This window comes from Anarhichas minor, unplaced genomic scaffold (genome assembly GCF_050575085.1).
Source record: "Anarhichas minor isolate MPS153535 unplaced genomic scaffold, ASM5057508v1 ptg000010l, whole genome shotgun sequence".
Taxonomy (NCBI): domain Eukaryota; kingdom Metazoa; phylum Chordata; class Actinopteri; order Perciformes; family Anarhichadidae; genus Anarhichas; species Anarhichas minor.
Window position 1 is genome coordinate 17,224,955 of NW_027466456.1, and position 26,866 is coordinate 17,251,820.

Here is a 26,866-nt window from a genome sequence, read left to right on the forward strand (position 1 = left end):
GGCTCACCCTCCATGGTATAGTAATTCTGACAGCGATATTGAACCCTTTCTTCATGGCGGTGTTGGAATCTTAGAGCTTCTGTGGTGTCTCCGTCTGTAAGGGATGGTGACGTCCCACAACCCAAAGGAGCTAAAAGAATGTAAAAAAACCACAAAAATAAAACCAAATGAGTCAGTCCCAAAAAAGCTTTTTCTGTATTTTCCTTAATGAAGTCTGTGTGTACACACTGCCAGTTTATTGGCGTTAACCGAGCAAAAACTAAAACAGTTTAATACACAGCTACCTTCATGAAGGTTTTAATGTTCAGGGCTCTTAAGAGAGGTTTTAATTCAACTTTTTTTAAGTTGAATTCCTGGTGAAACTGTATTAAGTTACAATCATTTTTATGAATGACAAAACACAAAGGCGAAGAATCACTTCTATTTACTTGGGAAAAAAATAGCAGCACAAAGATAATATGTATCAGGGCAGGGTAAACAGAGCAAATCAAGCACTCTAAGTTTGCAGTGCATTGTGGGAGACAACTGACAATTGGGTCATGGATCATCTTTTCCCATCATTTCCCTAGACATGGAGCATGGGGACAAGAAAAGTATTGATTTACCTCCACATGTTGGGAAGGGATCACTCCACTGTCCTCCTGCTGAACACTCAACTAATGCCTTCCCATGAAGAGTGTCTTTAGGATTGATGCATTCAAACCTCAAGTTTTGTCCTTGTCTTAGTTGATTGTCTGGTACATGTGTGTTGAGGAGCACGCCGTCTGGAACACCTGCAACTTTGCATGTTTCTGCTTTGAAGAAAATAATCTGTTTAATCAAGAGGTTAAAGCTGCAGCATGTTAGACTTAAGATCAGACTTTTTGGATTTCATGAACCCAAATCTGATCAATGATATTTCTGCGTGTCATTTTAAAGCAACACCAATTAAATATAACATTGGCAGCTGCAACATCTGTCAAATGGCATGCCCCTTCAGCCTGGTCTCCCTTTTAACAAAATTGCATTGCCAATTACGTTTTGTAGGAAAATTATTTTCCCCTGGATTAAGTTAGTTTTTGTTGTTTCACAAATATGTTTCTAATCATAGTCTGCAGAAGTCCATGAATGCAGACTATGATTAGAAACATTGTTACTTGGTAACATGCAATTTAGTTGTATGGGATCATAATTTTGAAGGAGACAGGGTTGACCTTTTTATCCTGACTTTTGTGTCTCTCACCCAGGAAAGTTTGTTTTGCTGCAATGTTGAGTTTAATCTAGTCTTAGTCTGTGTCATGATAACAATGTCTATCGATGCGGTGTAAGTGTTTAGTTCATTCAATCTTTAATTGATCAGGTTTTATTCAGTGAGTCATATCAAACTATTTGGTATCATCTTGCAGCTGAGATAGCACCAAATTTAAATAAGGAAGAATTAAAATTACTCTGTAAGTAACTATTAGTCAAAATTAAATTGCACCTCTTGGTATGCATGATATAGTGATACAGAATAATATGTACAAAGCAAAGCACAGAGATATAAGTAAACATACAAATTAACAGTAAACATTTGTGATTATACATATTTTCCCCTTGGTGTACACAACTTGTGACCCAAAGACAAAATCGTCTCCCTTTTCCAGATGAACATTTGCAAACTGACCATCACCGGGATGGCCACATGATCTCGCTTAAAACATAAGATTGAAAGAGAATGTGGGTAAATATATTTCTAAGGCTCAAAATACAGTGATGATACAGGTGGACCTCCATTCAATAATACGCAGTACGATATTTTAGTATCTGCTGATGATGAAATAGTTTCTGTCCAGTTTAATTACCACATTCACTGTTTCATGAACAGTGTTGACACTTGTGCAAAGTCCATTGTAAAAATCGTTAAGTTGAACAATCAGCCAATAAAAGAATTAGACTAAATGGCACTGAGAGAGCAATACTGTTTATATTGCACTATAGTGATTCATACTTAAAAGTACATCAATGCTGGTGAGGAAATTTCACCATTGAATTTCTCAAAACTTTCATCAATATCAATTTGTTTCCTACATTTCTGAAACATTGTATTGACCAACATTCAGCATTCTGACCACAACCTAGCTTAAGGTTAACTTTGTCCCCAGACTGGATGTCAGTGTGTTAATGATTAACAGAGAGCAGGTTAAATATTTAGCCCAACAAACATTTAAATGTAAATTAAAAACTCTGCTGCACTTTTATTTTATTTGTTGCATTTGATTTGAGCAACTTACAACTTATTACTACACCGTAACTGCACTCTAACTCTAATTCCGGTATATTCTATTGTATTATATTTTATTTAATCTAATATTTAAAAACGTTTTCATTGCTTATCGTTTTTGAATGTCATTCTTAATGCTTTTTTGACAACGTAAAGCACTTTAAATGATCACTTTGTTTGAAAAGAGCTATAAAACTGCCTTGCATGATCAGACTGAGAAAAACACTATTGTGCTCATACATAAGTCAACCGTTCCAAGTACCAAGACTTTGTTCATGAAATGGCATCAAATTGAGACCTGAGCTGTGTTTGGAATATTATGAAAATGTTACTAGGTTGAACCTCATCAAATTGCAATCAATAAAATTACTTTTTTAAACATGAAAACATTTGCCATTACATTTATGTAATGAAGGGCATGTCTAAGAAAGACTTGACTTTTTCCCCTAAAGAGAATCTAGAATGGAAATGTATCTTTTAGATATGTTATTTACCCCATTTCCTGTAATCTTGTTACATATTGTAATACACCCAGGGGTCAACAACAACAGTATTCATTCTGCTGGTGGTGAAAGTGTCTAACAGAAAGCCATTCAACTTACGGGAGCAGGATTCCTGTTGGACTGCCAGCCAGCCCTCACTCGTGCAAACATATCTGATAGTTGGCCCGGATGTATTGTAACCAGGTTCACAAGTGAAATGTATCACATGTCCTCCTTGGTAATCAATTCTTTTGGTCTCTTCTGAAATGTTGGCATGAGGAACATCTGGGAGCGTTAAGCATTCTAACAAAGAACATCATGGGGAAAGAGGATGAGATTACACACATTATCACATGTGGCGCATGTACAGTACTGCAAACATGTGTAGGGTTGGCTCATCCAAAGTTATTTTCAGCTGCATGCAACACATATGAGAATAGAAAATAAAATAAACAAATGACCACAACACTGAGGGGATAACAATAAAGCAAAGAAAAATGGAAGTTATCAACATTGAAAAGGAAATACAAGGAAGGACAGCTCAGAAAAACTGGCCTCTGCTCAAACTGCAGCACTTTTACACTAGTGAGTGTTAATGAACTATGTGTACACAAACACGGCCATTTGAAAATCCACATATCAGATACCAATATAACATACAGGTTATTCTTCTCATATCTATGAGTCACGTCCACCAAAAAGATAAATAACTTTTATTGGGTGCCGTTACTTTTTATAATCCCCAAATGCCAATTTTTAGAGTTAAATGGAAACATCAGAATATAAATAATTCTAAGTATACACATCTAATATTGAGAGAGAAAATAATTGTATCCCCTTCACACATGCACTAATTCTCCCAGTATTAAGGAAATACCACAAATCGAAACATGCAATTTACGAAGGCGTCTTTCTCTTCTCTTTGCATAAATCCGTAGTTTAAGCTAAACGCTGTTTCTCCACAAAGCTAAATGATAACACTTCAGTAATGAAAAAACTCCTACTTACCAATCTGTGATGAAGAAACTTCCACATTACCCCACAGTTGGAAAAACAGAAGGATTACAGACAACAGCATGGTCTCTAGACAAGCGTTTCCTGAGCAGAATTCCTGCGTGTTTGAGTTTTCAGGGAGCAATAAGGTTCACTACATGGACTGCCCAGTGGGATTGTACAATGCATGTCTCATTGCAACACACAAACACAAACTGTTTGCATCACTGGACATTCCAGAAATGCTTACGTACAGCATCCTTTATGCATACAGCATATTTGTTCAGGGTCCTATCAGTCTTCTTCATAAAAAGCTGTAAAGATGTATATCATAGTTTAAGAAGTTGTTTGGATCAATTTACAGTTTTAAATTCTAATAAAGACTTTGGCTCGCGATTAGAGATTGCTGCCTAGATTATGCTCAGCAGCAATGTTTGACTAATTCAGGAAGTGAGACGTTCTGCAGAGAAGTCCTCTGGAGGAAGTCAGGATGGGAGGTTGGGCGAACAAAGCACAGGACTTTAATACTGGAGACCGGGCTTTCCATCCTGTGTTTCACATGCTGTTGGGTTTAGGCCTCTAAAACATGGTTCTAGTTTTGGCAAAATGTGTAAAGATTCAACGCACTTTGTGCTTCAAGTAAGTGTTGACTTTCAATATTTAAAGATTACCTGTTTTTCTCAACAAATGGGGAATTATGAATATCATGAAAGACCAAAACTAACAATAAAGAAAAGTGGCACAAAATTGTTTGGCTGATGCATATTTCAAACTATTATTAGGCTTTCCTGATGGTATATTTTCAGAATTAGCTTTATTAGCCAATAATACATGCATATAAAAGGGATTTGACTTTTTTTTGCATCTCTCTAAATGTACTTAGACAGAAATCGAAAATGGAAACAACGAGGGACAAGGACAACACAACGACACATAGCAGGTGAACACTGCATCATCTGCACTTAACACTAGGTGGGAGTTTTTGCACAACCTGGGAGAAAACTGGTAAAAACCTGTACCACCATAACTTAATACTTGGTGGTAGTAATTTCTTTGAATAAAATACAAGTCATTACAATGTGCATGATCTTAAGTGCTGCTTAGAGAAACCCATGTAGAAATGAAATAGCATTTGGGAAACCTTTTGTAAAAGTATTCGTAAAAGCGGTCGTAGACAACGTCCTTAACTTCTTAGACCAGACATTGTCATTATCAGGAAGGAGGCCAAGTTGTGTAAGTTATTGTGCTGCATCAATATTCTGGATATTATGTTGTTGTTTTCTCTTCCAGAGAAGAACAGTTTAAAAACAGCTCACTTGAACCTTCCTTTAAGCACATAAAGATGGGACAAACAGACTTGAGTCTCATCATACAAGTCGAGGCAGAAAACAAGGGGAAGTATATGTTTTATTAAAATGACCACACAGAGCACTGAAGCATAGCCACTGGATCAGGATATCACTGGTCTAACTCTTTACTTTGGTCGTCCCCCCGGCTCATGTTTATATCTCATCCAGTTAACTAAAAACCTTTACTGGCAAGTGGGCAGGTTGATCTCACCGTCAACACACTGGAAACGCATGCCCAATGTGCCGACAGGTATTCTTCTTTCGGTACAACTGAAAGTTATATAATCATTATGGTGTGAATATCGCTTATGTTCAGATCCATATCTGAATTCAATATTATGCGAGCGCATGGCTTCTTCATCCACAGTGCAGGGTTCTGCAAAAGATAACAGATGAGCAGAATTGTATTAATGGGGAATGACTATACAGCATACTGCATATACAATTCTGACAATAACGATTCTGTTATATTATTTCATTATAAACCTTTTTTGATTGAAGCTACATAAGAACTAAATAAATGCTACACTCTGTGTAATGGCCCTGTATAATTGATATATTATGTTAATATTAATCAAGCCACTACATGCAAACACTGGAAACCAGAATATCAGTTTTGCGTTTGCAAGATCCTCACAGAATGCCACATGAAAAATGTCTGGGAATTGTTACTTACTTAGACACCTGATCTGTCCAATCCATTCCCCATTCATGCAGGTTTTGTAAGGCTCACCCTCCATGATATAGTAATTCTGACAGCGATAGTGAACCCTTTCTTCATGGCGGTGTTGGAATCTTAGAGCTCCTGTGGTGTCTCCGTCTGTAAGGGGTGGTGACGTCCCACAACCCAAAGGAGCTAAAAGAATGTAAAAAAAACACAAAAATAAAACCAAATGAGTCAGTCCCAAAAAAGCTTTTTCATTATTTTTCTTATTGAAGTCTGTGTGTACACACTGCCAGTTTATTGGCGTTTCCTGAGCAGAATTCCTGCGTGTTTGAGTTTTCAGGGAGCAAAAAAATTGGTATGGCCATATTCTCAGGGGTCCCTTGGCCTATCACCTCAAGATATCTAAATTAATATGGGTTCTATGTCTATCCATATAAAAAAAATAAAAAATAAGATAGCACCAATTATATATATATTTTTTTTAAATTGTGGTGTCAAACCTAATCGCTATACTGTATAAACACAAAACTGGCAAACTTAAATCCCATTTGTGAAATAAATTTTGTACGTACGTGTGCACGTAATGTTTTTCTCCTCCATTACTGTGGGTAATCAAATTAATAATGCAATTTAGATTTTTTTTAGCTGTTAGGAGATATTTACCATTTCTATTGCCATCAAAACATAGAAACTCCAGTCACACATTATCCCTAAAACAACTATATTTGTTGTACCGTTATGTTCTTACCTGAACAGTTCCTTATCCCTGTCCAGCCACCTTGCTCACAGGTAACAGTAAAAACTCTTTTAGCATCGTTCCGGCATTCATATTGGACATGTTCATTGAGCCTGTAATTATCCTTTTCATTGTTGGTCATTTTTGCATTGTCGATGTGAAGTTTTTTAATGTTTTGTTCATGAAACAAAGTCAATGCAATTACTTACCAAACCCTAAATAAATTCAAATATTTTGAAACAAACAATTTAATTTAAGAAGGAAGCAAGGTACTTCTCATGTCAGACCTTGTGGTGCTCCAGAATGAGCACATTAATACTGATCATTTAACAAAACTCTCACAATATACACATGTATAACCTGTTAAGGATGAAAAAAAAGGAAAGCTATTTTGGCCAGACAAGTTGTAACGATGGAAATGAGGCATGGAGCTGTAGGTTAATGAGTGCTAACTACACGTCTATTCAAAGTAGATTATTAGTTTTAAATGAAATAAAAAACATGTTTGACATTTTGCAATAGTGAAAAAAGATAAAATAAGATGGATGCTCAAGAAAATTGGTTAGAAGAACAGGTGGCAGATCTTAGCGAACCACTAACCACATTTATTTTACTTTGCTGCTATAAAAAAGACACCAATGTTTGCCCCAAAATGTATTCATAGCGATTCAATTCTAATCTGATAAACAATAATGTAATTGTGGTGGAAGCATGAAAAATAAAAGTTGATAAAATGATGGGAAAAAACAACAACAATCGTCCTTTCAACTATATTGTGTATTGTATTTTCTTACTTGTACATCGTGGCGTCCCGATCCAACCTGCTTTCTCACAGGTTAGAGTAAAACGTCCCTCAGAACCAGCCTTGCAGGTATAATGGACCTGCTCCCTGTACCCGTATATGGTCTTAACCTCTCCCTCAATGTCTGCCTCCTCGTAAGATTGACTGTTGCATGTTATCGCTGTAAAAATAATAATAAAAAAAATGTAGTTATTCTGTACACTGACTTGAAAGTGACATTTTACTGTCATATCAGAGTTGGCACATCAACAAGTAAAATATTCAGATATGTTACACCCCGATGTAAAAGTAAATTGTACTTGTGTTGTGCAAATATAAGACAAGCAAGATGGTCAAGATGCTTGTAAATATGGCACCTGATGTTGCTTCTTCTTTTAATGTGATCACCAGTTATTTCTTTATTTACGTCATGGTGAGGGATGTATAATGGGGTGAACGTGAGCCTTGTTATTGAGCGTGGAGATACAGGAAACATTACATATATGGATCTTTTTTTTCTTGGTCTACAGAGCAGCATTGTTTGATTCTCTCTGGAAAAAGGCTGATAACTGTTGCAATGAGCACCATAGACTGGGACCGAGGCAGATTAATAGTATATTGAAGTAACTGCATAACTTGGAGAAGGAACTTTTAGTTCCTGATTTAGTTCCAGAGTTTACTAGCTCTTAGTTCCTACGATTTTTGGTGGAAGACAGCAATTACGGTAAAAAAATAATTAAAATAAATAAATCCTAACTGGACCAAAAGCTCCTTCCCCGCTTTCCCAAATATGGATACAAAATAGGCGACCCTGGCTAAGTGGAGAGCAGGGCCGTCCTTCAATCAGAGGATCCGCGGTTTGATCCCCAGCTCCGGCTAGTCGCAGATCGATGTGTCCTTGAGCAAGACACTTAACCCCAAAAGTGCTCCAGTAGCTGTGCCTACGGTGTGTGAATGTGATAGAATCTGAATTGTAGGTCACTTTGGATAAAAGTGTCTGCTAAATGACTGTAATGTAATGTAAAATTACCAGTAATGTCATAGTTAAAACTTCACAATACCTTGACAAAGTGGATTTGGATTCCATCCATCTCTGGTGCATTTGGCCAAGGTGGCACCATCTGTCTTCTTGTAGCCCGTCCCACACGAATATGTTGCAGTGTCACCCAATGTTATTCGTTGTCGCCATGAAACACTCCAGCGATACACATGCTGTGGTCTTTGATTACTGCATACAACCTCTAGAAGAAGAGAAAGACTTGCGTAACTTAAGTAATAAAGATATGATTAATCATCATCTTCATCACAAATGAATGAACCATACACACACACAATAAAGAACAGCAGTCTCATAATCTGTGTCTGGCACTAAGCCCGTGTAGTTTTATACCTTGGCACACTGGGTGGAAAGTCCATTCTCCATCCTCTTTGCATGTAGTCACTGCTGAGGTCTCCCGAGGGTGTGAAATCCAGTACTTATTTCCACACATGACTCTCAGTGTGTCACCAGGTGGAAACACAATTCTGGAAGGAGATTCATACCTGGTTCCCTCCTGTGGCGGCAGTGTCAGTCTACATCTTATTGCTTCATTTGTTGGGAAATTAAGCATATTATCTGTTAGCACCAATTTTATCTTGTCAGTGTGATATAACCATCAAACTGGATGACTCAGTTTATACTTACGTTCACATGCAGGTGTGGGGCTCCACTCTGCTCTATTTCCTTGTTTGATGCATTTTGAAGGTATGCCTACAGTGCGTTTATATCTAGCATCACATCTAAAGTGCAGGACCTCATTTTCTTCGTACTCTGGAATATTTCCAGACACAAAACCATTTTCAATCTCGGGTACTGCACAAGTTATCTCTGTTGGAAAAAAATAAAATATATACATTTTTTCATAAAAAGGGGATGCACAGTAATCACTTATTGACCTTAATCTGGAGTAAAATAATATCTGAAACATTCAGTTGGGAGGTATTTTTGGTTCTCACATTCTCATATCGCCAGATCAAATCCCAAATGCGGATTAGTCTGGAACCTCTCAGTTCATTTTCTTTTTTCAAAGTGGAGCTATCAGCGGGTTATCAACATGTGATGTAGCGCCGAGCGACCACTGACCAGGTCGGTGTAGATCACAGTGCAGTAGTAACAGCCAATCACAGCACATAAGGGCGAGACGTGCTGTATTATGAGTTGTTATATTAAACCTTTGTCAAAACCAGTCGAAAGTACAGCAAACATCAGTGCAGTCTATTGTTCTTCTCTCAGCAAAAATGTTCAGTTTGTACATCTTCAATTCCATTCCTTGCCTCCTCTCCTCGTGCCTTAGTCCTCCCACCAGAGGAGAGAGGAGTTAATCAAAATGTTTTGCGTGTCATTTTAAAGCAACACCAATTCAATATGGCATTGGCAGCTGCAACATCTGTCCATTGGCATGCCCCTTCAGCCTGGTCTCCCGTTTAACAAAATTGCATTGACAAATATGTTTTGTAGGAAAATTATTTTCTCCTGGATCAACTTAGTTTTTGTTGTTTCACAAATATGTTTCTAATCATAGTCTGCAGAAGTCCACCAAGGGAGGAGGTCAGAGTGGATGGGTGGGTCAAACAAACACAAGACTTTCACACAGGAGACCGCTGTTTGTGTCCCGTGTGAAATCAAATGTCAATATTCACCTATTTTGATTCACGTCCTTAAGCTCGATACCATAACATGTACTTATTTGAAGCCAAACCATAACCATATACTAAACCTAACAAAGAAGGTCAGTTGTGTTTTTTTGTGTGTTTGTTTTCAATTTACAACGTTAGCGTCATGTTGAAAATTGCGACCGCAATCAGGGAGTATGTTTCCTTCAAAACATAATTGAGAATGCAATTTAGTTGTATGGGATCATAATTTTGAAGGAGACAGGTTTGAACTTTTTATGCTTTTATACAGGCGCTGATAAGACTTCTGCAAAGGATACACCCGTGCACCCACGATCTAAGCTCCACCGGCAAGCCTCCTCTTTCCTCGCGATGTGTTTTAGGAATCGAGACATCCTTCAAGATGACGCGTTGAAATTGATTTCCGAATCACAGACAAAAGGGCGGAACAGAGAGGAGACAAGGAGGCACAAAAAGGAGAAATGCGAAGAGTCTGCGGTCTTTGTAATCGGCCCGGCACATCCCATGGTGGGTTATGTTTGTATTTGTGTGTTCCTGTCTTCCCCTTTGCCTATACTTTCACCCTTTTACTAAAAAGGAAGTCATTTTGGAAAGCCTGCTGTACCTTTGCATTTAGGAACTTGTCCACGCCATTCTCCATTTTCATCACAATACATTTCTTGTGACCCAGACAGGATTTCAGTGCGGGACTTGCAGCTGAATTGAACTACATTGCCATAGGTTGCTTCCTCTGGGTCCCCAATCACCTGGACATTCTGTTCCACGTGAATCACTGGACACTGTTGGGCTGGAAGGAAAACAAATAAATCATAAATTGGATGACCAAAAACCTTTCAAACGTTTCAAACTATAAGCACGTAAGAAATACAGTTTTTCAATATTCCCTGACACAGTGACATTTCCCCTTGTATGTAAGGTACTGAACAAATATGATCCTTTATTTCAGCTTTACCTTCACAGACAGGAATGTGGGTCAATATATTTCTAAGGCTCAAAATACAGTGATGATACAGGTGGACCTCCATTCAATAATACGCAGCAGTATGATATTTTAGTATCTGCTGATGATGAAATAGTTTCTGTCCAGTTTAATTACCACATTCACTGTTTCATTATTGACACTTGTGCAAAGTCCATTGTAAAAATCGTTAAATTGAACAATCAGCCAATAAAAGAATTAGACTAAATGGTACTGAGAGAGCAATACTGTTTATATTGCACTATAGTGATTCATACTTAAAAGTACATCAATGCTGGTGAGGAAATTTCACCATTGAATTTCTCAAAACTTTCATCAATATCAATTTGTTTCCTACATTTCTGAAACATTGTATTGACCAACATTCAGCATTCTGACCACAACCTAGCTTAAGGTTAACTTTGTCCCCAGACTGGATGTCAGTGTGTTAATGATTAACAGAGAGCAGGTTAAATATTTAGCACAACAAACATTTAAATGTAAATTAAAAACTCTGCTGCACTTTTATTTTATTTGTTGCATTTGATTTGAGCAACTTACAACTTATTACTACACCGTAACTGCACTCTAACTCTAATTCCGGTATATTCTATTGTATTATATTTTATTTAATCTAATATTTAAAAACGTTTTCATTGCTTATCGTTTTTGAATGTCATTCTTAATGCTTTTTTGACAACGTAAAGCACTTTAAATGATCACTTTGTTTGAAAAGAGCTATAAAACTGCCTTGCATGATCAGACTGAGAAAAACACTATTGTGCTCATACATAAGTCAACCGTTCCAAGTACCAAGACTTTGTTCATGAAATGGCATCAAATTGAGACCTGAGCTGTGTTTGGAATATTATGAAAATGTTACTAGGTTGAACCTCATCAAATTGCAATCAATAAAATTACTTTTTTAAACATGAAAACATTTGCCATTACATTTATGTAATGAAGGGCATGTCTAAGAAAGACTTGACTTTTTCCCCTAAAGAGAATCTAGAATGGAAATGTATCTTTTAGATATGTTATTTACCCCATTTCCTGTAATCTTGTTACATATTGTAATACACCCAGGGGTCAACAACAACAGTATTCATTCTGCTGGTGGTGAAAGTGTCTAACAGAAAGCCATTCAACTTACGGGAGCAGGATTCCTGTTGGACTGCCAGCCAGCCCTCACTCGTGCAAACATATCTGATAGTTGGCCCGGATGTAGTGTAACCAGGTGCACAAGTGAAATGTATCACATGTCCTCCTTGGTAATCAATTCTTTTGGTCTCTTCTGAAATGTTGGCATGAGGAACATCTGGGAGCGTTAAGCATTCTAACAAAGAACATCATGGGGAAAGAGGATGAGATTACACACATTATCACATATGGCGCATGTACAGTACTGCAAACATGTGTAGGGTTGGCTCATCCAAAGTTATTTTCAGCTGCATGCAACACATATGAGAATAGAAAAAAAAAAGAATGACCACACCACTGAGGGGCTAACAATAAAGCAAAGAAAAATGGAAGTTATCAACATTGAAAAGGAAATACAAGGAAGGACAGCTCAGAAAAACTGGCCTCTGCTCAAACTGCAGCACTTTTACACTAGTGAGTGTTAACGAACTATGTGTACACAAACACGGCCATTTGAAAATCCACATATCAGATACCAATATAACATACAGGTTATTCTTCTCATATCTACGAGTCACGTCCACCAAAAAGATAAATAACTTTTATTGGGTGCCGTTACTTTTTATAATCCCCAAATGCCAATTTTTAGAGTTAAATGGAAACATCAGAATATAAATAATTCTAAGTATACACATCTAATATTGAGAGAGAAAATAATTGTATCCCCTTCACACATGCACTAATTCTTCCAGTATTAAGGAAATACCACAAATCGAAACATGCAATTTACGAAGGCGTCTTTCTCTTCTCTTTGCATAAATCCGTAGTTTAAGCTAAACGCTGTTTCTCCACAAAGCTAAATGATAACACTTCAGTAATGAAAAAACTCCTACTTACCAATCTGTGATGAAGAAACTTCCACATTACCCCACAGTTGGAAAAACAGAAGGATTACAGACAACAGCATGGTCTCTAGACAAGCGTTTCCTGAGCAGAATTCCTGCGTGTTTGAGTTTTCAGGGAGCAATAAGGTTCACTACATGGACTGCCCAGTGGGATTGTACAATGCATGTCCCATTGCAACACACAAACACAAACTGTTTGCATCACTGGACATTCCAGAAATGCTTACGTACAGCATCCTTTATGCATACAGCATATTTGTTCAGGGTCCTATCAGTCTTGTTCATAAAAAGCTGTAAAGATGTATATCATAGTTTAAGAAGTTGTTTAGATAAATTTACAGTTTTAAATTCTAATAAAGACTTTGGCTCGCGATTAGAGATTGCTGCCTAGATTATGCTCAGCAGCAATGTTTGACCAATTCAGGAAGTGAGACGTTCTGCAGAGAAGTCCTCTGGAGGAAGTCAGGATGGGAGGTTGGGCGAACAAAGCACAGGACTTTAATACTGGAGACCGGGCTTTCCATCCTGTGTTTCACATGCTGTTGGGTTTAGGCCTCTAAAACATGGTTCTAGTTTTGGCAAAATGTGTAAAGATTCAACGCACATTGTGCTTCAAGTAAGTGTTGACTTTCAATATTTAAAGATGACCTGTTTTTCTCAACAAATGGGGAATTATGAATATCATGAAAGACCAAAACTAACAATAAAGAAAAGTGGCACAAAATTGTTTGGCTGATGCATATTTCAAACTATTATTAGGCTTTCCTGATGGTATATTTTCAGAATTAGCTTTATTAGCCAATAATACATGCATATAAAAGGGATTTGACTTTTTTTCCATCTCTCTAAAAATACTTACACAGAAATGGAAATAACAGCGAGGGACAAGGACAACACAACGATGGATAAAGGTAAAGAATAGAGCAGATTGTTATGTACACAAGTAGTGAAAAATAGGTGTAAATATAAATATCCTATAAATATATATAAAAAGCACCCATGACCAAAACTAAAATAAGAAATAAAAAGTCTATTTTTAAATCGGGTGTTCTGTAAGTTGTAAACAAAGCACATGGACTGGATGATTATGTACAGTATGTACATGTAAAGATGTCTATATACTGTATATTTATAGGTTTATCTAAATTTAAACAAATCACCACTAAATGTCAATATGTGATACAAAGTAATGGAAACATACATTCCTGTGCCATCTACCCATATTCAATCAGTTACATGTTGCACATGTCATCAAAGTCTTTCTACTTACAACAAACTACCAAAATAAGCCCTCAGAAATATACCTAACCCCATAAAAGTAAAAATTATACTCAGTTTTTGCACAACCTGGGCGAAAACCTGTACCACCTTAACTTAATACTTGGTGGTAGTAATTTCTTTGAATAAAATACAAATCATTACAATGTGCTTGATCTTAAGTGCTGCTTAGAGAAACCCATGTAGAAATGAAATAGCATTTGGGAAACCTTTTGTAAAAGTATTCGTAAAAGCGGTCGTAGACAACGTCCTTAACTTCTAAGACCAGACATTGTCATTATCAGGAAGGAGGCCAAGTTGTGTAAGTTATTGTGCTGCATCAATATTCTGGATATTATGTTGTTGTTTTCTCTTCCAGAGAAGAACAGTTTAAAAACAGCTCACTTGAACCTTCCTTTAAGCACATAAAGATGGGACAAACAGACTTGAGTCTCATCATACAAGTCGAGGCAGAAAACAAGGGGAAGTATATGTTTTATTAAAATGACCACACAGAGCACTGAAGCATAGCCACTGGATCAGGATATCACTGGTCTAACGCTTTACTTTGGTCGTCCCCCCGGCTCATGTTTATATCTCATCCAGTTAACTAAAAACCTTTACTGGCAAGTGGGCAGGTTGATCTCACCGTCAACACACTGGAAACGCATGCCCGATGTGCCGACAGGTATTCTTCTTTCGGTACAACGGAAAGTTATATAATCATTATGGTGTGAATATAGCTTATGTTCAGATATATATCTGAATTCAATATTATGCGAGCGCATGGCTTCCTCATCCACAGTGCAGGGTTCTGCAAAAGATAACAGATGAGCAGAATTGTATTAATGGGGAATGACTATACAGCATCCTCACAGAATGCCACATGAAAAATGTCTGTGAATTGTTACTTACTTAGACACCTGATCTGTCCAATCCATTCCCCATTCATGCAGGTTTTGTAAGGCTCACCCTCCATGATATAGTAATTCTGACAGCGATAGTGAACCCTTTCTTCATGGCGGTGTTGGAATCTTAGAGCTCCTGTGGTGTCTCCGTCTGTAAGGGATGGTGACGTCCCACAACCCAAAGGAGCTAAAAGAATGTAAAAAAAAACACAAAAATAAAACCAAATGAGTCAGTCCCAAAAAAGCTTTTTCTGTCTTTTCCTTAATGAAGTCTGTGTGTACACACTGCCAGTTTATTGGCGTTAACCGAGCAAAAACTAAAACAGTTTAATACACAGCTACCTTCATGAAGGTTTTAATGTTCAGGGCTCTTAGAGAGGTTTTAATTCAACTTTTTTTAAGTTGAATTCCTGGTGAAACTGTATTAAGTTACAATCATTTTTATGAATGACTAAACACAAAGGCGAAGAATCACTTCTATTTACTTGGGAAAAAAGTAGCAGCACAAAGATAATATGTATCAGGGCAGGGTAAACAGAGCAAATCAAGCACTCTAAGATTGCAGTGCATTGTGGGAGACAACTGACAATTGGGTCATGGATCATCTATTGCCATCATTTCCCTAGACATGGAGCATGGGGACAAGAAAAGTATTGATTTACCTCCACATGTTGGGAAGGGATCACTCCACTGTCCTCCTGCTGAACACTCAACTAATGCCTTCCCATGAAGAGTGTCTTTAGGATTGATGCATTCAAACCTCAAGTTTTGTCCTTGTCTTAGTTGATTGTCTGGTACATGTGTGTTGAGGAGCACGCCGTCTGGAACACCTGCAACTTTGCATTTTTCTGTTTTGAAGAAGAGAATCTGTTTAATCAAGAGGTTAAAGCTGCAGCATGTTAGACTTAAGATCAGACTTTTTGGATTTCATGAACCCAAATCTGATCAATGATATTTCTGAAAGATTACATCTGTATGCAAATGTATGCAAATGTATTACTTATTTGAATTATACAAAGATACTGTAGAAGTCGGTGGAGGCATTGGTCACTAGTTTCTATCTAAGGACATGTTTGTTTTTCATTTAAGAGTCTATAATTAATACTTGGATCACATGACTTTCATTTGAAAAGGTCTGTTGTCAAACCCTCAGCTCTGTTGAGCTTTATAGCGTCTTCGCTGTTTTTCTGGTCTGCAACTTTACTGTTTTACCAACTTAACTTCACTCTCTCAGCTCTCATGGCATTGTTTTCTGTGTCAGCAGGCAGCTGTTTATAGCAAAAATAAACAACGAAAACCGATTGTTACCTACTCAGCAACAAACAGCAGACACAGTTAGTGATTAGCTGATGAACATAGTGCGCCATTTAGCAGCTAAATAACCAGATTCTTTTCGTATGATTTGGTGAAGACCAAGCGGCAACCACTGGTGCTGAGAAATGAAGCCAACGTGGAATTGCTTAAAACTACAGTTCCTCAAATGGCCACTTGAAGCAGGCTCCAAAAGTCAGTCAATCTCCATAGACCCCCAACTTTACAGCAGAAATAGACGTTCACAGCCTGGTTAAAAAAATGTACATATATTTGTCCGCATTCATGAAGGGAGGGAGATTTAAAAAACATGTGTTATACAATTCACCCTTTTAAGTTATTAAGGCTTAAAATTAGGCATAATTGAGGGTGTGGCCGTTTTGACTGACAGGTGAGTGCTGTCTCAGGTCATTAGCTGCTAGCTCCACCGATGATGCACCTCATTGCCTATTTTAGGCTGTGTCGTTTCTGCAAAGATGGCGACAGCTTTAAAAGGGTTCTTCAGAAACCTATGGGTGATGTCACGTTTAAGTCAATATATATATTCACTGTACACCATACATAGACAGTCTATGGTGGAGGCCAAAAACAGAGCTAAAAGATGAGTGAATATTTGACTTTCATTTGCTCGATGGCCAGAAACACAACTCCAAATGAATGCTAAGGTTACTCTTATTTCTGCTATATGTGTAAACAGGCAACTTTTTCCTAAGAAGTTATCAACTCAAAAGTTGATCTGTATCACGGTCACGGTTGTACCACAGTTTGTTTCCTGTGCCCCCAAATGGCCAAAAAACCCCAGTAATTATAGGTTTAATTATTGGTATATATATAGTATATACAGATTCTTGAATGGAAAAGGCACCTGTGATAAAAATGCCTTTAAGTTTCCGTCTTAGCTTTGACCTGACGCTTGATGCTTTGAGCTAAATGTGACCTTGGACGTCTCTCACAAGTCTACCTCCATGTCCTGTGTGTCTCTCAAAAAAGAGAGACTATAGAGAGAGATTATATTTATCTTTTACGTGTGGTTTTAATATATTATGCATGCTTTTATCCTAAATTATTGATTATGTGTTATTTATAAATATATTTATCTTGTCTTTTAATCTTATTGATAAATTTATCTATTTTAACTCTACAGGCAGACGAGGCCCACTTTGGACTCCCGACTTTTTCTAAAAAACTTTCTCCCCTTCTTCCCCCCCCCCCCCGTTTTTTTCTCCCTTCGTCTTAACGGCTGATGGGGGAAGAGGTCATTGGGCAAAGTCTTACACCTTTTTATGGCACTTATCCTTTTAACCCAGTGTTTCCTTACCTTGCCTCACTTTTGGATGGTTTTACTTTTTAAAGCACTTATTTATTTATTTTTTAAAGTTTTAGATGTGGGGTGTGTGTGTGTGTGTATACCTATACTGTATGTTTATTTATCCTCATTTTATATTTGTTATATATTCTAGTTATTTATATCTCTTTTATGTTTATTTATATATTCATTAAGGAAACACTGTGTGCGGGTTTGCTTTTATACCTTTATCCCCTTGTTTGGCCGTTTTATGAATTTTACAGGAATCCACACCGGGGGACGGACCTTGGAGACCCTGGAGTTTCTTTTAATGGTCGACTCCCGTTGCCTGTCTTGCCTCTGCTCTGATGTCTTTTTAAACCTTTTACCCATTTTTAACTGATTCTTTTAGAAGGTTGTTTGCTATGGGGGATTTTTTAGCATATCTATGCTGCTTTAAAAGAACACCTGAGATCTCTTTAGATAAATATTCCCCTTGTGCCCGTGCCCCCCGTGACCTCCACCAGGTGGTCACGTCTTTACCCAAACCTAACCCACATATGCAAATTAAAACATCAATGTAAATAGGATTAACCTCCAATGAAAAGTGAACGTACCAGTGTAAATTGGAAAGGCCGCATTCCACTCCTCAACTTCTCAGTTTGTAAACATTTAATTTCTTGAGACTATTTCTATTGTAAATGTATCATCTTATCTATTATCATTTTATTACCATCAGCATTGAGATGAGGCTGCATCCGGTCAACTCCAGGAGTGCTGTCTGGAGAGAATAAAACAGAAATTATCAAATTAAAAACTCAGTGGACAGTTTATTGTTTATTCAGATTCTTATTAGTTGTTATCAGCTACTCTTCCTGGGGTCTACGTCCCACAGGGTTAGGGTTAGGTATGCAGCCATTTTAGTGAATTGTAACATGATCTATAATTAAAAATGATTACATAAATGTTGTTTACATAATTATTATTTGCATCTTAAAGGCTTTACCTTCACAAGAGGGGAATGGATTATCCCACCGTCCATCTTTACCACATATCAGCACTGAACTGCCATTCAGAAACTTCCCAGGACCATCACAGCTGAACGTGAGGAAGCGGTCAGGAAGTATGGAACCTTCATTTTCCGGTAAACCTTGTACCGTAACACTTTCGTCTACGGGCGGGAGCTCGCAGCTCGAAGCTGAGTAAACACAAAGAGTCGGTTAGGTCAATGAAGGGAAAAAAGTGGGAGGACGTTGTATTTAACTCATTGTTATTTAGCATAGAAACACAGGACTCCTATAGATAATGTAACGACCCTGGATAGTTATGTCGTGACCAACAATTTAATTCATTTTAGCTTTGTTTCTGAAAAATCACGTTTTTGGTATACATTTGGTTAAATACAGTACCACTGAGCGGTTGTAGAAGCCAGTGAGAGGTTTGAGCCACAATTCAAAAAGCTTTGGTGTTGCAGTTGTGAAGAAAACACAGCACCTTAGTTGCTGAATTCATCCAAAATTGACCCAGAAAATCAAAAGTGAATTGTTTGAAGCTGCAGATTTTAAAATATTTTTTCCCCAAAGCGTAATCTTCCACCAGCCGTTGAAGCACATACCAGTGAGGGGAGCTTTCTTGCCAAAATGCACCGTGGGAGTTGTAATTAACCCCTACCTAAAAGTGTTTTAATATACACAGGTTTGTACCATTGACTTTTCATCAAACCAGAACCAGATATTTGAATATATGGTTATTAATCTATCGTACGAATGATTCAGCCGGGAGAGTTTCATGCCGATCATACGCCATAGAAGTGCTTCAACTGTGAGTTATGTAACAACGTCTATGATGTCAAAATGAACGGGAGTTTTGCTTAATAAAAGCTTTCTTTGAACAAAATTGCTGCTGTGCTGTTACCAAGACTTACGATCACATATTGGCACATGATTGGTCCATTTGTCCAGCAAACAAGTCCTGGTGGCATCCTTACTCACCATTTGATACCTACAAAGAACAGTACGTTAGTGTTCATCATAAATGATCGAGCAGAGAAAAACAATGTGCCAGGTTGATAGCTCTTTTTCTGTTGTCTTATACACCATTCAAAAATAGTTATGCCGCGTCTGTAACACTTTATTTGAACCCAAACATTTATAAGCAGAATATAAACAAGTAATACATAGCGTATAACACAATATAATGTAGTTGTAAGCACATATGGAAACTTTTCTTTGCTTTTAGAAATACATTTGTCACAATAACTCCTCATGTGAAACCTGTAGCTGCTGCACCAGATTGACAATATATTACAATAACATATATAATCTAACTTACACATAATCATATAAAACATTGACAATCATTAAAAACATTTAAAAATGTAATATCTGCTTACATCTACATTATACTGTGTTTTAAATAAATAATTGTTTTTATGAATCATTCCAAATGCACATACCCTGCATTGCAAAAGTATTTGATTGTGGTTCCAAATACAAACTCTTCACCGTTGATAATTTGATAATAGCCATTGGGAGTTTCATCAGGAAGTTCACATGGCTTTACTGAAAGAAAAACAAAAAAAAAGAGATCATTCCTCAACCAAACATTTTCTAACATGATTTTTCAAATCCTATTTTGAAAGTTATCATTTCACGCTTCTTTGATGCATTTTAGTTGAAAGCGCCAGTAAACTGACAGCGACGTGATTTCGTTTCAACTTTGTTTGTTGAATAATAACACTTCATTGTGCAGCAACCATGCTATTTGTTTTTGCTTTGAAGAAACATATTGATGTCTAGTTGCTGGAAATTGTTGCCCAAAACATAAAGCAGCATATTTCAACTCTCAGTACCATAACAGTTAAGTTATGCAATAAGTTATTCAGACATTTCCCAAATAATAGCATGAAAATATGTAATTATCATCTCAAGACAATTAATTGCACACAATAATCTGTCAAAAAACAGTCAAACAAGATTTTAGAAGAAAAGATAATGAATTCCAGCATATAAAAGGATTCACATTTGTTGTAACCTGATTACTGCGGTCACTCAAAATGGAAAGAAAGAAAGAGTCGAGCAGAAAAACATTTAACTCACAGTAGCACGTTCCTTGACCATGACGGGCTGGCAACCAGCCTCTGGTTGTAGGACTACATACATAAGTGATGGTTGGACCTGATATATAACCAGTATCACAAGTGAAATGTATCACGTTTCCCTCTTGGTAGACGGCTTTTTTGGTGTCTTCTGACACATGGGAGTGAGGAACATCTGGGAGCTTTGAACATGCTAACAAACAGCAACATGTGAAGAAAAGAGGAAATTGGTCTTCTCAACAGTTGTACACTAAAGACGCCAGTCAGAGTCATATCACAACATGTGAATCAGAAGATCTTTAAATATGTGGCTGGGAAAAAACATAACTGTGCACTGTACTGTAAATAAGCCAACCACAACATACACACTTCAGATCCCGCTTCTTTTAACTTAACAACCATTTGCACTTTCCGAGTGTCTTACCATTCTGTGATAAAGAGACGTCCACGTTCCTCCACAGTTGGAGAAACAGAAGGATGAAAGACAATTGCATTTTGGTCAAGTCTAACTGTATTGTATGTCACAAACTCTAACTGTATTCTTTGTTTGTCCCCAGCTGTAGTCCTCAGGGAGTACCAAGGGACAGAACATGGACTGCCCCGTGGGATTGCACAAGGCTTTATGAATACAACATGACGCATGGAAACACACACAGCACGCACCTCACATAAGCAATACTAAAAGTTCCAGAAAAGTCCATGTAGAGTATCCTCTGTGCATTGATAAATCAATCCATAGACTCTTCATAATGCACATCTTTAGTATCCAATCAAATTCATTAATAAAGTCCTGGAAGGGAATCTGCTTTTCAGCCAGAAAATATGATACTTTCTGATAACATATACACTTTTGGAACGGACGTCAGGAAACATTTATGATGAATCGCATCAGGTTTGACCTGACAGGATCAACAACAAGGACAAAAACAAATAATATGTCTAATACACGACAGCGTAAGGGCAGCCTAATATAAATTGTTTTGATTGAAGCTGAGTACCTGATGTTTGTGAGTATCTGCTGGTGATGAAATAGTCTGTCCAGTTTGATTACCACATTCACTGTTTCATGAACAGTGTTGACACTTGTGCAAAGTCCATTGTAAAAATCGTTAAGTTGAACAATCAGTCAATAAAAGAATTAGACTAAATGGTACTGAGAGAGCAATACTGTTTATATTGCACTATAGTGATTCATACTTAAAAGTACATCAATGCTGGTGAGAAAATTTCACTATTGAATTTCTCAAAACATGCATCACTTTCATTTTTCCCCCTAAATTTTCAGAAATCATCACTTTTAATTTTAGGACATTGTATTGACCAACATTCAGCTTGCTGAATCCCCATTCTGACCACAACCTATCTTCAGGTTAACTTTGTCCCCAGACTGGATGTCAGTGTGTTAATGATTAACAGAGAGCAGGTTAAATATTTAGCACAACAAACATTTCAAATGTAATTTAAAAACTCTGCTGTTTTATTGACAGGTTACTCTACTGCACTTTTATTTTATTTGTTGCATTTGAGCAACTTGCAACTTATTACTAAACTGTAACTGCACTCTAACTGTATTTGTGACACTCTCTATTTGAATTATATTTAATCTAATGTATTTTATTTTATTCGATCTAATATTTTAAAACGTTTTCATTGCTTATTAATGCTTTTTTTGCCAACGTAAAGCACTTTAAATTGTCATTTTGTTTGAAAAGAGCTATAAAACTGCCTTGCATGATCAGACTGAAAAAAAGTTTAACGATGTAATGTAGGAATCAAATTAACCACAACACTATTGTGCTGATACATAAGCAAACCGTTCCAAATACCAAGAAGTTTGCTGAATCACTGCCTCCCTCTAAAACTTTGCTCAAAAGGCATTTTTCGAATTCTGTTTTCCTGGTAATTGTTATGTATGCTGCATGTCTGTAATAAAATAATGTACGTATAATAAATGATGTTATTCATAATGAATTATTGTAAAATGTTATAGAGGTGCGCTACAGAAATCACGGTTATCAATATTATTACATGTTGACAACTGTAATGTGAGTGCACTGTGTTTGATCTATAAATGCTGTTTTGTCCCTCTGGACGTGATTAGAAAGATTCCACATCATTATAAGAAGCATGTTACGTTTTATTGCTACAGTTGACCAGCATTTTACAAAAAGAGGCATTGGCAAAGTGTGTTGATTTAATGTCATTTATTCATATTTTGACAAAGGTTAACTTATTTCTTTTCCTCAGGTGTTTTCATAATTGCACTTCCATGAAAAACAGTGCTGGGTAACTGAAATGTATGAGATAATAACACCATTTAGTAATTAAAGGCCCGAGTTTCGTAATAAAATCAATAAAAATACAAAATAAAGCCTTTTAATTGTTATTGTCTTTCATTCAATATGGCAAAGCTTTATGGTTTAAAATCACTTTATTACACAGATACTTGATTCAGTCATTTAATGTCCAAAGACCGTATGTATAATGTATCAAGACGATACATCAGTATGAATAATGCACACATGGCAGTATTATTGAGGCTTCTTTGGATCATGAGCATCACTGCTGGTTAGAAGCTGTGGGAGAAAATGTTTGTGTTCAGCATAACATGTCAACATGCAGTGGGTTAGAATATTTAAAAAATAATCGGTCTAGTTTTTGCAATAAAACTCTTTCCTGACTAAAGACTTGCCCTTGTTTTGTATGAATCCCGATACCCGCGGGATGCCAGACAATTACATCATTTTTTAAAGCCAGATTGAATGTATTGGTATTGTATGAAACTGGATGACCAAAGAAATCCAATGGTACCAACCTTGTTACTAGCTGGTCAGGAAGGGGGCTAAATAACGCTATGAATTTTGGCATGGGGAAACATTGGTTCTCAGGGGTCCCTTGGCCTCTCACCTCAAGATATCTAAATGAATATGGGTTCTATGTCAATCCATATAAATATACAAATATTGTTGTCCAAGTAACATTGTACCAAGTATGTTTTTTTTTCAATTGTGGTGTCAAACCTAATCACTATACTGTATAAACACAAAACTGGCAAACTTAAATCCCTTTTTTTGTATATATTCACGCAGCATATATAACATATCTTTAAATCTGAAATCGGCTTAAAGCTTCCTGTTTGCGACTTTGTGAAATACTTTTTGTACGTACACGTGTGCACGTAGTGTTTTTCTCCTCCCATCGGCCATCTTCGCATCGAATTGTGTCTGCACCCTCCGATATAGTATAATCATGACGGCACCGATATGTTACTGCAGAGTCAGACAAGTATTCCTTCTGATATGAAGCCTCAACAACAGCATTGTCAACTTTACGTGGTGGGTTGCAAGGAACGCCAGTTGCTGCAAGACCTGAAAACACGTAGAGCATTAGGTTATGCCGTGTCATCTTTTAAATAAACACACTTAATTACATCTGATAGAATTAGACTGAAGATGACTCACGTGTACAGATTGTTTTGGGGGATACTCCATTTGAAAGCCAGTTTCCCTCGCTGCAAGTTATGTGGTCAACCTCTGGGTGATATCCTTCGTTACAATCAATCCGTGCGGTTTGATTTTTTAAAGTTAGAGGTGTCACTTCACCATTAGCAATCACAGGAACTTCTCCACACGCTGTATTCGCTAGAGAGATCATCATTACAAACATTTAGGTCTGTATATTGTTGCTAACAAACGTGATTCTAGCAATAACAAAATGACTTCTTTCAAAATTAGTCTGCATCAAAGATGTGACATAAAAAAACAAATTTAAACTAACATATGAATTGTTCATAAGCCTATTAAAACAAAAATATGCTGCTGTGCATCCATATCAGGTATGAGGAATGGGGCAAGATGCGTTCACTGTCAATGTAGTACGTGGGAGTGGGTAGGTTCGACGTCTCTTTCAGAATATACTCATCGTTTATATGCTTATGAAATCTTTGCTTATTCCTTACTAAATGTTTTACTTAAAAGTGATGTACAGCTTTAAGTAGATTTTTTGGATTACTTGATGCGGGTTACAACTAGACGTGTAGTAGATTAAAGATGATTTACCAATGCAATGTTCAAGTCCAAACCACCGGCCATCATTACATTTGACCTCAGCCCACCAGCCTTTGGTAGAAAGTTTAAACCCTTCATTGCAGGTGTAGAACAGTTTGTCATTGTTTGAACTAACGCCAAATCCATTTGGTACAACAGCTTTCGGACATTCTAACAGTGAAAAACAACAACAAAAAAAAGTTATATTCAGATAGCATCAACGGTTAAATAGCGATTGTTAGCATGCCTACGCGCGTAACTAAGATAGTTAACATGCTGGACATTACAGTATACGTGCTATTCATCAGCATGCTATTATTGTCATTTTGAATATTAGCATGCTGGCATTAGGATCAAAGCACTGCTGTGTCTAAATACAGTACAGCCTCACAACACCATTTGCAAAGCTTTAGATTCTTGGTCTGATAAAACAAAAGAGAAAACTTTTACAAACTATATATCAATATCAATAAGTGCTTCAGGAGCAGCACTTATCAGACATGTCTGTGTTGATGGGAGAAACAGAGCATGAAGGAGAAATTGTTCAACAATACACATCTTTAATTTAATTACTGTGGGTAATCAAATTAATAATGCATTTTAGATTTTTTTTAGCTGTTAGGAGATATTTACCATTTCTATTGCTATCAACACATAGAAACTCCAGTCACACATTATCCCTAAAACAACTATATTTGTTGTACCGTTATGTTCTTACCTGAACAGTTCCTTATCCCTGTCCAGCCACCTTGCTCACAGGTAACAGTAAAATCTGTTTTATCGTCGTTCCTGCATTCATATTGGACATGTTCATTGAGCCTGTAAATATCCTTTACATTGTTGGTAATTTGTGCATTGTCGATGTGAAGTTTTTTACACGTTGTCCCTGAAACAAAGTCAATAAAATTATGAATTACTTACCAAACCTTCCAGGTTTTCGGGATGAATTCAAATATTTTGAAACAATTTAATTTAAGAAGGAAGCAAGGTACTTCTCATGTCAGACCTTGTGGTGCTCCAGAATGAGCACATTAATACTGATCATTTAACAAAACTCTCACAATATACACATGTATAACCCGTTAAGGATGAAAAAAAAGGAAAGCTATTTTGGCCAGACAAGTTGTAACGATGGAAATGAGGCATGGAGCTGTAGGTTAATGAGTGCTAACTACACGTCTATTCAAAGTAGATTATTAGTTTTAAATTAAATAAAAAACATCGTTAATCGTTAACATGTAGTGTTACAATACTCAGCATATAAATCATTACTGGCCAGCCAACTGTGAAAGACGTACTGTAATATTATAATTATTATTATAAACCTTTTTAGATTGAAGCTACATAAGACCTAAAGAAATGCTACACTCTGTGTAATGGCCCTGTATAATTCATATATTCTGTTAATATTAATCAAGCCACTACATGCAAACACTGGGAACCAGAATATCAGTTTTACGTTTGCAAAATCCTCACAGAATGCCACATGAAAAATGTCTGGGAATTGTTACTTACTTAGACACCTGATCTGTCCAATCCATTCCCCATTCATGCAGGTTTTGTAAGGCTCACCCTCCATGGTATAGTAATTCTGACAGCGATATTGAACCCTTTCTTCATGGCGGTATTGGAATCTTAGAGCTTCTGTGGTGTCTCCGTCTGTAAGGGGTGGTGGCGTCCCACAACCCAAAGGAGCTAAAAGAATGTAAAAAAACCACAAAAATAAAACCAAATGAGTCAGTCCCAAAAAAGCCTTTTGATTATTTTTCTTATTGAAGTCTGTGTGTACACACTGCCAGTTTATTGACGTTTCCTGAGCAGAATTCCTGCGTGTTTGAGTTTTCAGGGAGCAAAAAAATTGGTATGGCCATATTCTCAGGGGTCCCTTGGCCTATCACCTCAAGATATCTAAATTAATATGGGTTCTATGTCTATCCATATAAAAAAAATAAAAAATAAGATAGCACCAATTATATATATTTTTTTTTATTGTGGTGTCAAACCTAATCGCTATACTGTATAAACACAAAACTGGC

The 26,866-nt window shown here is 36.9% G+C and overlaps 1 protein-coding gene across 1 annotated transcript in view; it reads right to left on the minus strand.

Annotated features, from left to right (window-relative positions):
- Positions 1 to 5,248: 5,248 nt before the first annotated feature.
- The window catches only part of LOC142946589 (complement factor H-like), a 28,359-nt gene continuing 6,741 nt past the window's right edge, over positions 5,249 to 26,866 (minus strand). Inside the window, exons 12-29 of the mRNA XM_076087999.1 lie at positions 26,403 to 26,525; positions 25,549 to 25,716; positions 21,209 to 21,289; positions 20,786 to 20,977; positions 20,143 to 20,248; positions 19,612 to 19,688; positions 18,694 to 18,885; positions 17,641 to 17,679; positions 15,099 to 15,278; positions 14,808 to 14,997; positions 10,876 to 10,907; positions 10,528 to 10,710; positions 8,935 to 9,117; positions 8,641 to 8,835; positions 8,312 to 8,491; positions 7,264 to 7,431; positions 5,743 to 5,922; positions 5,249 to 5,442 (exon numbers count right to left, since the gene is read on the minus strand). Coding sequence (XP_075944114.1) covers positions 5,249 to 5,442; positions 5,743 to 5,922; positions 7,264 to 7,431; positions 8,312 to 8,491; positions 8,641 to 8,835; positions 8,935 to 9,117; positions 10,528 to 10,710; positions 10,876 to 10,907; positions 14,808 to 14,997; positions 15,099 to 15,278; positions 17,641 to 17,679; positions 18,694 to 18,885; positions 19,612 to 19,688; positions 20,143 to 20,248; positions 20,786 to 20,977; positions 21,209 to 21,289; positions 25,549 to 25,716; positions 26,403 to 26,525 — 2,663 coding nt within the window. The remainder of the gene's footprint in view (positions 5,443 to 5,742; positions 5,923 to 7,263; positions 7,432 to 8,311; positions 8,492 to 8,640; positions 8,836 to 8,934; positions 9,118 to 10,527; positions 10,711 to 10,875; positions 10,908 to 14,807; positions 14,998 to 15,098; positions 15,279 to 17,640; positions 17,680 to 18,693; positions 18,886 to 19,611; positions 19,689 to 20,142; positions 20,249 to 20,785; positions 20,978 to 21,208; positions 21,290 to 25,548; positions 25,717 to 26,402; positions 26,526 to 26,866) is intronic.